The sequence below is a fragment of the Bidens hawaiensis genome, unplaced genomic scaffold (genome assembly GCF_021521415.1).
Source record: "Bidens hawaiensis isolate Kalapana, Puna unplaced genomic scaffold, B.hawaiensis_p1.1 tig00005498_1, whole genome shotgun sequence".
Classification (NCBI taxonomy): domain Eukaryota; kingdom Viridiplantae; phylum Streptophyta; class Magnoliopsida; order Asterales; family Asteraceae; genus Bidens; species Bidens hawaiensis.
In genome coordinates this window covers 484,742-496,419 of record NW_027491353.1, presented here as the reverse complement: position 1 = coordinate 496,419, position 11,678 = coordinate 484,742, and the positions used below count along the sequence as shown (strand labels likewise).

Below are 11,678 nucleotides of genomic sequence, written 5' to 3'. Positions count from 1 at the left end.
CTTCGGGATTGGCCAAAGTGATTAGCATTCCATCATAGGCATCAATCTTGGTAGAAATGTGACACGGAAGACGTTGTGAAAAGTAAATTTCAAGTATATTATAAAGTTAAGATGATATTGTTAAAATTTAAACAAACACTACAACAAAAGGGCTTTTTAGTACGCACAAAAGCGTCCTAAAATGTTATTTTATAGGACCTTTCATTTAATAGGACAAACGAGAAAAGCGTTTCATGTAAAGGGGTCGTAATAAGTCTCGGAACTCAAAAAGCGTCCTGATATCATAAATAAGATTATGAAACCAATTTTTTAGTCGCATAAAATATCCATTAACAACCCAAAAAGCGTCCCAATAAAAACATATTAGGACACTTTTACAATGTTTTAATATGTGCTTAACTACCTTTAATCTTTTGATACACATACAAGCGTCCTTAAAAATTAATTTATAAGACCCTTTTGATGTAATATTATAGGTACTTTAGTACCAAGAAAAAAGTCCTGATATCCCAAATAAGATTATGAAACCAATTTTATGGTCGCATAATATATTCATAACATCCCGAAAAGCGTCCCAATAAAAACATATTAAGACACTTTTACAATGTTTTGACATGTGCTTACGTAATTGTAAACTTTTGACACCCATACAAGTGTCCTTAAAAATTAATTTATAAGACCTTTATGATGAAACATTATAGTACCAAGAAAAGGGTCCTAATATCCCAAACAAGATTATGAAACTAAATTTTATGGTCGTATAATATGTCTATGAAAAACTTAAACAACGTCCTAAAAACATATTATGACACTTTTACAATGTTCTAACGTTTAATAGGACAAAAATTCGAAGTCCTAACAAATTATATTATACAACCCTTTTTTAAACGTCCACACACACAATTTTACAATACGTTTATGGACATCTAAATATTGAAAGAAATAAAACTTCACTATATTAAATACGCTTGTTCATAACGAAAACACTAAACATAAATAAGTTATAACATTATCCAACATAAACTCTTGTAACATTCAACAAAAAAAAATTAAAAGCAAGAAAAAAAACAAGCACCATAAAATCCCGAGTCATCATGCGTCCTCAATCCTCACGGACTACCTACAATTAAACCATCCATGTATAAGCATTAAGTTCCATGTTATTAAAATTATTCGTATCACAAGTTTAACAAATACATACCGAGATGAATGGACAAGGCCATGCGATGGATGCACAAATACAATCTTGAATTGTGGAAAATAACCCATATAGTCTCACCAAATTTTCATCTATTTTTGTTGGTACTTGAACAATTACCTCACACTATTTTGGTCCAATCTCTGTACCACCAACTAGCTCATTTGGGTCCAGGCTCTTCACCCATCCTCTAGATACAGGCTCAGTAGAGTTTAGAATGCTTTTGAGGAAAACTTCATCTCCAGCCTAGATTTTAGTTTGCAAAAAACAGTTATATATTAAAATCGAATCATTATAGTGCAAAAATCATTTTACGAAAAAAAAGGTTTTACACTAGTAGGCTAACATTTTATAGAAAAAATGATATGAAAAAAAAACATGAATAGACATTGTTGTTTTCTAGTGTAGCCCAATATAACCGTTATTTAATCACCAACTTACAATCATTTTTTGGATGAGTCTACAAGCTAAAGATTTACCTCTATTTCGCAGCTTCTACATATCCTAAGTCTAACAAAGTATCTGTTGGTGCATAATGTCAGTAGTTCAGTATCTTGTGTTTTGTATGTGTCTGTAATCGTTTTAGATTGTTTGTTTGACTTTGAATATTGTTTTGTATAAGTTCGCCTGGGATGTAGGCGAACTTGGAGGATAAGCGAAGTTATGACAACTTCGCCTAGTATGTTAGGCGAAGTTGTCGAGGTCTATTTAAACCTCCACTTCGGCTTATAGAATGATAAGTTTTTAAAGAACATGTATTGGTGATCTTGAGCATCACGTGTTGAAGCGTTGCAATATAATCTCTATTCCGTGTGTTATACTTTATCGATTCAACGTGTTATCTATCTTACACTCGTATCGTATTACGTGGGGATTCTACACCCTCGTGTTACGAGATATTCCTGTGTGATCCCGGCTGGGAACCTACAATTGGTATCAGAGCTTTTGCTCGTGAATGTGTGGTTCGGGTTATCACACGGGTGTTAAGATCGTTCCGTTCGACTATTCGCAGAACGAGTTTACGTTGAAATACCGAGTTTTTGTGTCTTGCCTATCTTCCACCATCAAATATACCCCAAAACACCTTCGCATACCTTGCAATACACCCAGATAAAACCTGCAAAACTCAGTTGTTCATCAAGCGAAGTTGCCGTCACAAAAGGTAGGATTTAAGCGAACTTATAGGTTTCAAGCGAAGATATAATATTTGGCGAAGTTGTTCAGCGAACTTAAGCCCAAGCGATGTTAAGTAGCAGGAGAAGTTGTTAGGCTAGCGAAGTTGTTCAGATTTAAGGTTTAAGCGAAGTTACTGAAGCGAAGTTAAAAGAAGGCGAAGTTATCAGCGAGGTTGATAGTTCAGCGACGTTAAGCTTCAAGCTAAGTTGTAACAACTTCGCTATCTGCTTACTGTTCACAGAAAATATTTTTTTTGTTTTTTGAGTCTTGTTTCTTTCAACTATAACTTCAATAAACATCACAGAACTGGTAAAGATGGAGGTTGAAGCCGGTTCAGCAACTAAAGCTCCAAAACTGCTTAAGGGTACCGATTTCGTTGCATGGAAAGATCGGTTTGAACAATATGTGAAGTATCAAGATGCTAAGATGCGGGGTTTGCATTCAAGACGGATACATTCCACCAACATCCTTGTTTGAAGGTCGTGAACATATTAAGAAGTACAGTAAGATGGAAGAGGAGGAAAAGAAAATGTATGAGGCAGAGAGTAAAGCTCATGCAGCTATAACAATGGCTCTTCCACAAGAGATTCTTCATACATTCAAGAAATACAAAACTGCTAGAGAGCTATGGGAAGCACTAGAAAATAGATATGAAGGTAATGTGGGGATACGTGCTTCCAAGACAAAGCTGCTAAAAACCCAATTCTCTGTATTCAAGTATTTGAAAAATGAATCACTTGACGATATCATCACAAGATATTATCACTTGATGACCGAACTAAGTAATTACTCCATTGAATACAAGGAAGAAGAGGTAGTAGAGAAACTTCTTAATGCTCTTCCACCGAAATGGGAAATGTACACTGTTCTGATGAGAGAAGATAAAGACTTTGCCAAGATTGATTTGGAAACAGTGGTCAATAAGTTACAAAATTTTGAACTTAACATGGTTCGGAAGGAGACACCAACTGATCAGGTTCAGGATCCAGGAATGTATGGTGCGAAAGTCACTCCAAGCTCAAGTTCAAAAATAGAATCCTCTGCCTACTACTCAAAGGGAGAATCAAACTCAACTCGAGATGGTCATGTGATTCTCAATATGGATGGTGATGTATGTTTCGTAGCTGGAGGTAGTAATCCTTCAAAACCTCAAGCCACAACTGGAAATTTCTCATCAAATGTTCCAAGCTATAACTACTCATAGATGCCCATGAGTGTTAAATCAGCAGAACAGCAGTTTGCTCTCTATGCATCCTTCATTGCATCTTATGAGAACTACATCAAAGGTAAAATAGTCGACCCTGCAACTTTGGATGAAGACTATGATCAGATCGATGCTGATGATTTGGAAGAGATTGACCTACAGTGGCAGATGGCTATGATAGTAAGAAGGGTAAAGAGATTCATGAAGAAAACGGGTAGAAAGTTCGTTGGAGAAAGACCAGGGTTTGATAAATCAAAGGTTCGATGTTACAACTATCAACAAAATGGTCACTTTGCTAAGGAATGTACAAATGAGAGAATTGAACGAAGTCAGAACAGGCCTGCACAACAGAATGGGGTGGCAGTGAAAATAGTGCTATGGTATCTCGACAGAATGGTGGATACAACTGGAATATACAAGTTGAGGAAGTGTTCGAACAGGCTAATATGGTAAACATCGAAACTGGAGGAAGTGAGAGAAAGACAGGGGAAGATCAGGCATACATGGCAGAAGTGAACGATCAGCTCTCTGAGGTAAGCTCTGAACTTCATTTTGAACAATGTGAAAATCTGTCTGAACAATTAAAAACATTAACTGATCAGTTTATTAGTTTGGATACTCAATTTAAAAACTTAAAAAAAGATCATCACTACACTAAAACTAGAGAAAATAGTTACTCGGTAAAAATAAAAGCTAGTGAAAAGGATATCAGAAGTCTTAAAGCTAGTCTAGCTGAAAAAATACAAGTAATTGATCTTAGTTATGAAGTGTTAGAAGAAAAGACCAAACTAATTGCTGAAAAAGATAAACAGATAGCTGATTACCAGGTAAAAGTGGTGGAACTGAACAGAAAAATTGAACAATTTAAAAATTCTTCAGCAATGCTAGATCACATTATAAGTGTTCAACGTTCCCCGGTTAACAAAGGAGGAATTGGATTTTCTGAAGTTCCACCACCGTATAACAATAACTATACTTATGATCCTAGTGATCAACAATCTGCGAATGTTGAGATTAGTCAGACAGTTCCAATTAAAATTTCTACTAAAGAAACTGAAGTTAATAAGAGCGAAGCGAGTAAGTCAAGTTCTGATGTTGCGATTTCTGTCCCTAGCTCTGTCTCATCAAATACGGACAAGTCATCCGAATTGGGTGAGATAAGAGAAGAGGTAGTGTTACTAAAACGTGGGGAGGAAAATAAGCCCGATGAAAAGAAATCTTCCCTAAATCCGTTCGTCCCACCATATGTTAGACAAACGGGTAGTAACGCAACCTTGACATCTGCAACAACTGTTGAGAGGAAAGTTCAAACAGAAGTTGTTTCAGATGCAATAAAGTAGGAAACCTTGTTGCTGATTGTCCTCTAAAACAGAGAAAATTTAGAGGTATGAGGCCTCCGAAAACTGAGAATAAAACGAACACTAATTATGATACTGGTAAGAATGTGAACACACCAAATTTCAGTCATTGGACTAATCCAAGATTTCAAAGAAATAAATCTCATTTTTTCCCAGTAAACTACCAAACCAACAATTATAATTTAGTCAATTCACGAAGGGTTGGATGGCCACATAGCCAGTCCTCTAGAAGGTTTCCTTTCAGAACTTACAGAAACCATCCTCAAACTGACTTTGAGCAACCAAAGTACTGGATGCCGGACAACAGATTTACTCGACCCAAGACCAGTAGGTCTTGGGTCCCCAGATTTTAATCTATTTCTTTAATTGTGCAGGAATGGTCAAACAGGGTTGTAAACAATATGTGGGTTGTTGACAGTGGTTGTTCCCGGCACATGACTGGTAACAAGAAATTGTTACGTGACTGGAAATCTGTTCAAGGAGGAAGGGTTAGTTTCGCTGGAGAGAGTGGAGGTAGAATCAGTGGTATTGGAACTGTGATGAATGGAAGAATGAAGTTAGAGAAGGTGAATTTTGTGGAAGAGTTGAAGCATAACTTGTTGAGTGTATCTCAGATTTGTGACAAAGAATACACGATACATTTTACTAAAAAAGAGGCAATCGTTCTTTATCCTGGTTTCAAGATACCAGAGGCCTGGGTAGTGATGAAAGCTCCAAGAGAAAAGAACGCGTATGTAATGGATATGAGGTCAACTAAGATGACAACAGAAGAGTCATGTCTTCTGTCAAAGGCAACTGAGTCTGAGTCAGAGTTATGGCATCAAAGAATGGGACATATACATCTTCGCAAAATGAATTACATTGTCAAGAATGGGCTGGTACTTGGAGTTCCCTTGAAGAATTTTAACTTTGAAGATTAATGCTTGTCGTGCAAGAAAGGAAAGCAACACAAAAAGCCTCATCACTCCAAGAAGGTTAACTCAATTGTCAGCACCCTAGACCTACTACACATGGATCTCTTTGGTCCTGTGAATGTAAAGAGTCTAGGTGGAACGTCATACTGCTTGGTTGTAACCGATGATTACTCTCGATACTCTTGGGTATACTTTCTGAAGGCAAAAGATGAGACAGTTCAGTTGGTAATTAACTTGATTACTAAGGTTGAAAATATTGTTGGGAGAAAGGTTAAGTACATCAGGAGTGATAATGGTACAGAGTTCAAGAACTATCAGATGGAGATGTTCTGCTTACAGAAAGGGATAGAACATCAGCACAGCGCCCCGTATACTCCGCAACAAAATGGAGTAGCTGACAGGAAGAATAGAACGCTAATCGAAGGAGCCAGAACCATGCTGGCAGATGCTAAACTTCCCGTGGTGTTCTGGGCTGAGGCTGTTACCATAGCCTGTTATATCCTTAATCGTGTTTTAAATGTTAAAAGATTAAATAAAACTTGTTATGAACTTATGCATGGTAGAAAGCCAAACTTGAATGGTCTCGAGCCTATCGGGTCCCCATGTTCGATATTAAAGACAAACTTGTTGAGAAAGCCGACGAAGGTATCTTAGTCAGATATGTTGTTGGGACTCCTAACAGAAGAGTCTTTAATTTATCGAACAACAAGGTTGAGGTGGTCTGTAACACTGACATTACGAGTTACAAATCTCCAAGGCCTATCATGGGACCTGCTGAAGCTTTCGACTATGATAAACTATTCAAATCTTTTAATGTGCCTTACTTGGATTTTGCAGAAGTTGATAAGAAAATTGCTTCACAGATTCTATATGACGAGGAGGAAAATATTGTGCAACGTCCGCAATACGATGAAAGTCAACCAACCTCGTCAAGTGCCGTTGATACTCCTGCTGTCTCTACTGAAGAAGAATTCTACAATTCATTTCACACTCAACATCAATCAGTTACAGTCGAACTCTCTTCAAATTTAGAAAACAATCTGGAAGTCGATACGGTTCAAACTACTGGAATTCACAAAAATCACCCTTTGGAGAACGTGTTAGGTAATCTGTCTGATGGTGTTCGAACAAGAAGAAGTTTGGATGAACACACATGTGTTTACGCAAGCATTAAAGACACGGGTATCATAAATGAATGCTTGTACACCTGCTTCATCAGCCAGATTGAACCAAAGAATTATCAAATGGCTCTAAAGGATAGCTTGTGGGTTGAAGTCATGCAAGAAGAATTAGCACAGTTTGAGAAGATGGAAGTATGGAAATTAGTTGAAAAACCACAGAACGTAAACGCTATCGGTACAAAGTGGGTTTTTAAATGTAAGAGAGATGAGAAAGGGATAATCATACGGAACAAGGCAAGATTGGTAGTAAAAGGGTTTAATCAGCAAAAAGGAATCGATTACAACGAAGTGTTTGCTCCTGTGACAAGATTGGAGGCAATTCGACTATTTTTGGCATTTGCTGCACACAAAGAGATGAAAGTATTCCAGTTAGATGTGAAAAGTGCCTTTCTTAATGGTAAAGTCGATGAGGTGGTGTATGTTGAACAACCTCCGGGTTTCCCTGACCCAGAGTTTCCTAATCATGTGTACAAACTAAGTAAAGCTTTATATGGGTTACATCAGGCCCCTCGTGCCTGGTACGCAACCTTGTCCGACTACTTACTTGAGAATGGGTTCGAAAGAGGAAAGATCGATAGTACGCTGTTTGTCAAGAGAAAAGGGGGAGATTTTCTACTCGTTCAAGTCTATGTGGACGACATCATTTTTACAGTTCGGGCTTGAAACTACAAATGATCCAACAGACTTTCCGGCTACATTCAGAGATGGTGCGTTTCTGCGTATGGGTTATTCGGGCCGTTAGGTGACACTCAACGGAGAAAGGGATTTTTGTTAGATCAGTGGCGATTTCTGATGCACGTGATGATAGTGTGCATGTCTGGTCGTAAAGCTGGTACAGACGGTATGGGGGCAAAGATGCAATCTGCAATGACTGCCCTGACTTACAACAAGCCCTACAGCTTTAGTCAGATGGTGTTTTATGAGATTGATCGTCAGAGACGCGCGGTTGCGAGGGAAAGATTTTTGATGTATCCGAGATTCCTACAAATAATTCCGAATCATGTAGCTCCCACGCTGCCTCAACGACGTCCTATCCGTTATGTTGAAAGTGTGAGTAAGAGAATTTTTACGCAATGTAGGTCATTAAGTGCTCGTAGCAAACCAGAACTTCGTCCGCGGCACACTCCATTGTTTGGTTATTTGGTAAATCTTGCTTATGTTGCTCCTCCAGGAGATGAATTTCGTGACCCGGCACCGCAACAGGCGAATGTTCCTCAACCACCTCCTGTGGTTCAACCACCACCTGTGGTACAGCAAGCACTGCCTGCTGATCCTGTTGCAGCTCCGGAAGAACAGGTTGATCTTGAAGTCGCCTTTGGAGGGCAAGGGTTCTTTGACATGGAACAAATTGATCCAGCCGCTGAGGTTCGAGCCCCAGTAGCTGAGGCATCTGGAGTGAATGTCTCTATGGTCGCTACATCTGTGGCGGATTCTGAGAGAACCGACTCTGACTCCTCCACTGACGTTATCGTTGAAACACAACAGATTCTAGTCAGACAAGAAAGAATACATGGCAAGAGAAAGAAAGACTCGGATGACAGTGAATCTGACTATGAGGAGGAGTTAGACAAGTTGGTACGAAGATCGAAGAAGGTCAGGGCAGGTGAAAGCTCAGGAGTTGGTGAAAGCTCAAGGGTGGTTCGTTTCTCTCCACCTCGTTATCTGGTATGACTATGGTTCATGCTTCTATGACTGTGACAGTACCGATTACCTCAAGTGTTCCCATGGTGACCACATCGTCATCCTTTGGTGTTCCCCGACCACTTTTCAATTTACAGCACCGGAGATAGTCTCCTTGCCACTTCCTACTGTCACTCCATCGGAGGTTGTTGCAAGATTTGTTGAGTCAACGTTGGTTGCTACTGCGGGGATGCATGTTTCAATACCACCCGCGGTTACTTTTCAGACTGCTTCTGACATTCCAGTTTGTTTGGGCATTCCTCCACCGTATGCTCAAGACATCTCTCACATAAGGTTTGATTTTGATGCTACTTTATCTGATTCCGAGAGGATAGCAGCTCTTGAACGGGTGGTTGCTGAACAGTCAAGAATTAATCTCATCCAAACTCATGCCATCCAGAGACTTGTGGCAGAGAATCAGTTACAATCGTCCCTCCTTGTTGAACACGGTAAATTATTTGGTGCCCTTAAAGAGTTCTTAGCATCTCAGGGGGAGACGAGCTGCAAGGGCGACGAGTTGAGAACCAAGAAGAGACAATATAGAGACGATGATCCCAATGCATCGAAAGGTGCAGGTGGTGAGTTGCCAAGAACTGAACAAACTCTTGGGACTTCCACATCTCAGGGGGGGGGGGTCAACTGGTACATCAGGTGGATCAGGTGGAGAGAATGTCGTTGTTGTTGATGATGATGAAATGTTGGGTGATGATGATGATTTAACAGAAGATGTGTTAACTATTGATGAGATTGAAAAGATAGGAGAACAGATTGTGATTGATAGTAAGATAGAAGAAGGTGAGATTGTGGATGATAGTGTAGAACATGATATTCCAGATGTTGACAAGGTGAATGTGAGTCAAGATATGGATGTGTCAGATGAGTCTGAGTGGGAAGAACAGCCGAGATGGAAAGAAGGCTGTGCTCAGTGGTTTGTCAAGACAAAGAAGCCAGCGGTTCCAAGAATGTTTAAGAAGAGTTACAACATCAAGGGATGCGCTGAGTCAAAGAAAGGTATTATTTGCTGGTTGTATGATGAGCAGTTAAAGTTGTTTGTGATTAAGCGCTTTAATGGGATTCAGTATTTTAAGAAGACTTTGAGATCGCTCAATACCTTGCCTGAGTGTGAGGTGAAGGATTTGGCTAAACTGAGATTGATTAATAGGAGTGATGACAATATGGCGAGAATAATTGGAAAGATAGTATGGAAGGAAGCGATTAAGGAGAGAGAGTTTGAACTTCTAAGGCCTCAGAAAGGAAGGTTGGTTGAAGATAAGGATCGGGGAATGAGGGCTGATGGCAAGCCTTGGATGGTGATGAAGTATAAGCCGATTCGGTGTTTGAAAGAAGTGCCTATGAAGATGATGCCCAAGGATGTTTTAAAGAGTTTCAAGTGGTGGTACGTTGATAGTCAGACAGCTGAAGCTGTTATGGAAGATGAGGACGAATAGGAGATTCTGAGAGTGTATGATCCCATGCACTTGGTAAATTTGTCTCAAGCTGATTTGCATGTACTAAACGATAAGAAGATATTCTACATTCCTGCGTGGAAAGATGAAGCCAAAAAGTACCAGAGGGTGGTCTCTGTCTGTGTAAGACAGGGCGTTCATGCTTGAGGACGGGTGGCACGAGATTTTTGGGATTACTAGACACGAGAATGAAGATAGAGATATGAAGCTACTGCCAAGGAGGAGTCTGTTGATGCATAATGTCAGTAGTTCAGTATCTTGTGTTTTGTATGTGTCTGTAATCGTTTTAGATTGTTTGTTTGGCTTTGAATATTGTTTTGTATAAGTTCGCCTGGGATGTAGGCGAACTTGGAGGATAAGCGAAGTTATGACAACTTCGCCTAGTATGTTAGGCGAAGTTGTCGAGGTCTATTTAAACCTACACTTCGGCTTATAGAATGATAAGTTTTTGAAGAACGTGTATTGGTGATCTTGAGCATCACGTGTTGAAGCGTTGCAATATAATCTCTATTCCGTGTGTTATACTTTACCGATTCAATGTGTTATCTATCTTACACTCGTATCGTATTACGTGGGGATTCCGCACCCTCGTGTTACGAGATATTCCTGTGTGATCCGGCTGGGAACCTACAATATCCAAATTACATACTAATCCTCTTTTTGACCATGTACTTTGTGCAAAATATAATGACGTACCTATTGTTTATAGCATATTTCTAATGAAGTACTAAAGATAACTTACAAAATGTGGAGCACTAAAGATTTATATAGAAAAATACCCGTAAACGTGGAGGTCCACTGGTTACAATGGGGAAAGATGATGATGTAACAGGTGGAACACTAGAATCATCCTTCGACCCTTTCATCTCGGACACATGGGCTTCTAACTGGACCACGGTACTTTTAAGTTCTTCACATTTAGACTTCAGTTGAATGTTTTCTCTACGACATGCTGAACGACTTGGTATTACACCCCAAACATCAGAACCACGAACACCTAGACCATACATGACTGCATCACCATTTCGATCTTTACCCATTACCTTAGAAAAAACATCATCTGGTCCAGAATTATCGGTCGAACCCTCGGGAAGATTAGAACTAAGTTGTTGCATTTGTGTCTGTATTAGATATAATAACAAATATAAGATATGTATTTTTAACACCATCAAAAATGCATAGAAAAGATATGTATATAAATATATAAGCATATAACTTACTTATAATTGCATTTGCAGCTTCCTCATTTTTTGTAGTTCCATGTTTGGAGAAGCATGCACGAAACATTTCCAATCGACTTGGATCTTGTTCCATAGATGTCTGTTTGAACAAAAAAAAATTGATTATTAACAACGGATATCGACATGCACATTAACAATTGCACCATCTTATACATTCACCTTTAGCTCTTCACGAACTCGAGCATAACTTTTTTACCCGTTACTTGCACCATCTTCTTCTTTGCCCGATTCGCCTTTTTTTTTTCACTTACCGTCTTCAT

At 39.1% G+C, this 11,678-nt stretch overlaps 1 protein-coding gene across 3 annotated transcripts; it reads right to left on the bottom strand.

Moving 5' to 3' along the window:
- Positions 1–719: 719 nt before the first annotated feature.
- Positions 720–11,339, bottom strand: LOC143629975 (uncharacterized). 3 transcript variants are annotated; one of them, XR_013153062.1, is made up of 3 exons: positions 10,957–11,339; positions 1,202–1,444; positions 720–1,120 (listed from the first exon to the last, which is right to left on the bottom strand). XR_013153062.1 is itself a non-coding variant. In XM_077099109.1 (2 exons), the coding sequence occupies exons 1-2, from the start codon at positions 11,290–11,292 to the stop codon at positions 1,325–1,327; spliced, it is 456 nt and encodes a 151-aa protein (XP_076955224.1). In that variant the 5' UTR covers positions 11,293–11,339; the 3' UTR covers positions 720–1,324. The 3 variants fall into 3 exon arrangements, 1 of the variants encoding a protein (XP_076955224.1); XR_013153063.1 differs by lacking the exon at positions 10,957–11,339 and adding an exon at positions 1,678–1,737 and having other exon boundaries at positions 720–1,444; XM_077099109.1 differs by having other exon boundaries at positions 720–1,444.
- Between the last annotated feature and the right edge of the window lie 339 nt (positions 11,340–11,678).

Bases quoted from the DNA above. Each gene is read 5' to 3' on its own strand.
- LOC143629975 (XM_077099109.1), bottom strand. From the start codon at position 11,292: ATGCAACAACTTAGTTCTAATCTTCCCGAGGGTTCGACCGATAATTCT. The intron at 1,445-10,956 runs GTATTTTTCTAT...ACTAAAATCTAG, and splicing joins GTGGACCTCCACGTTTACGG to GCTGGAGATGAAGTTTTCCT.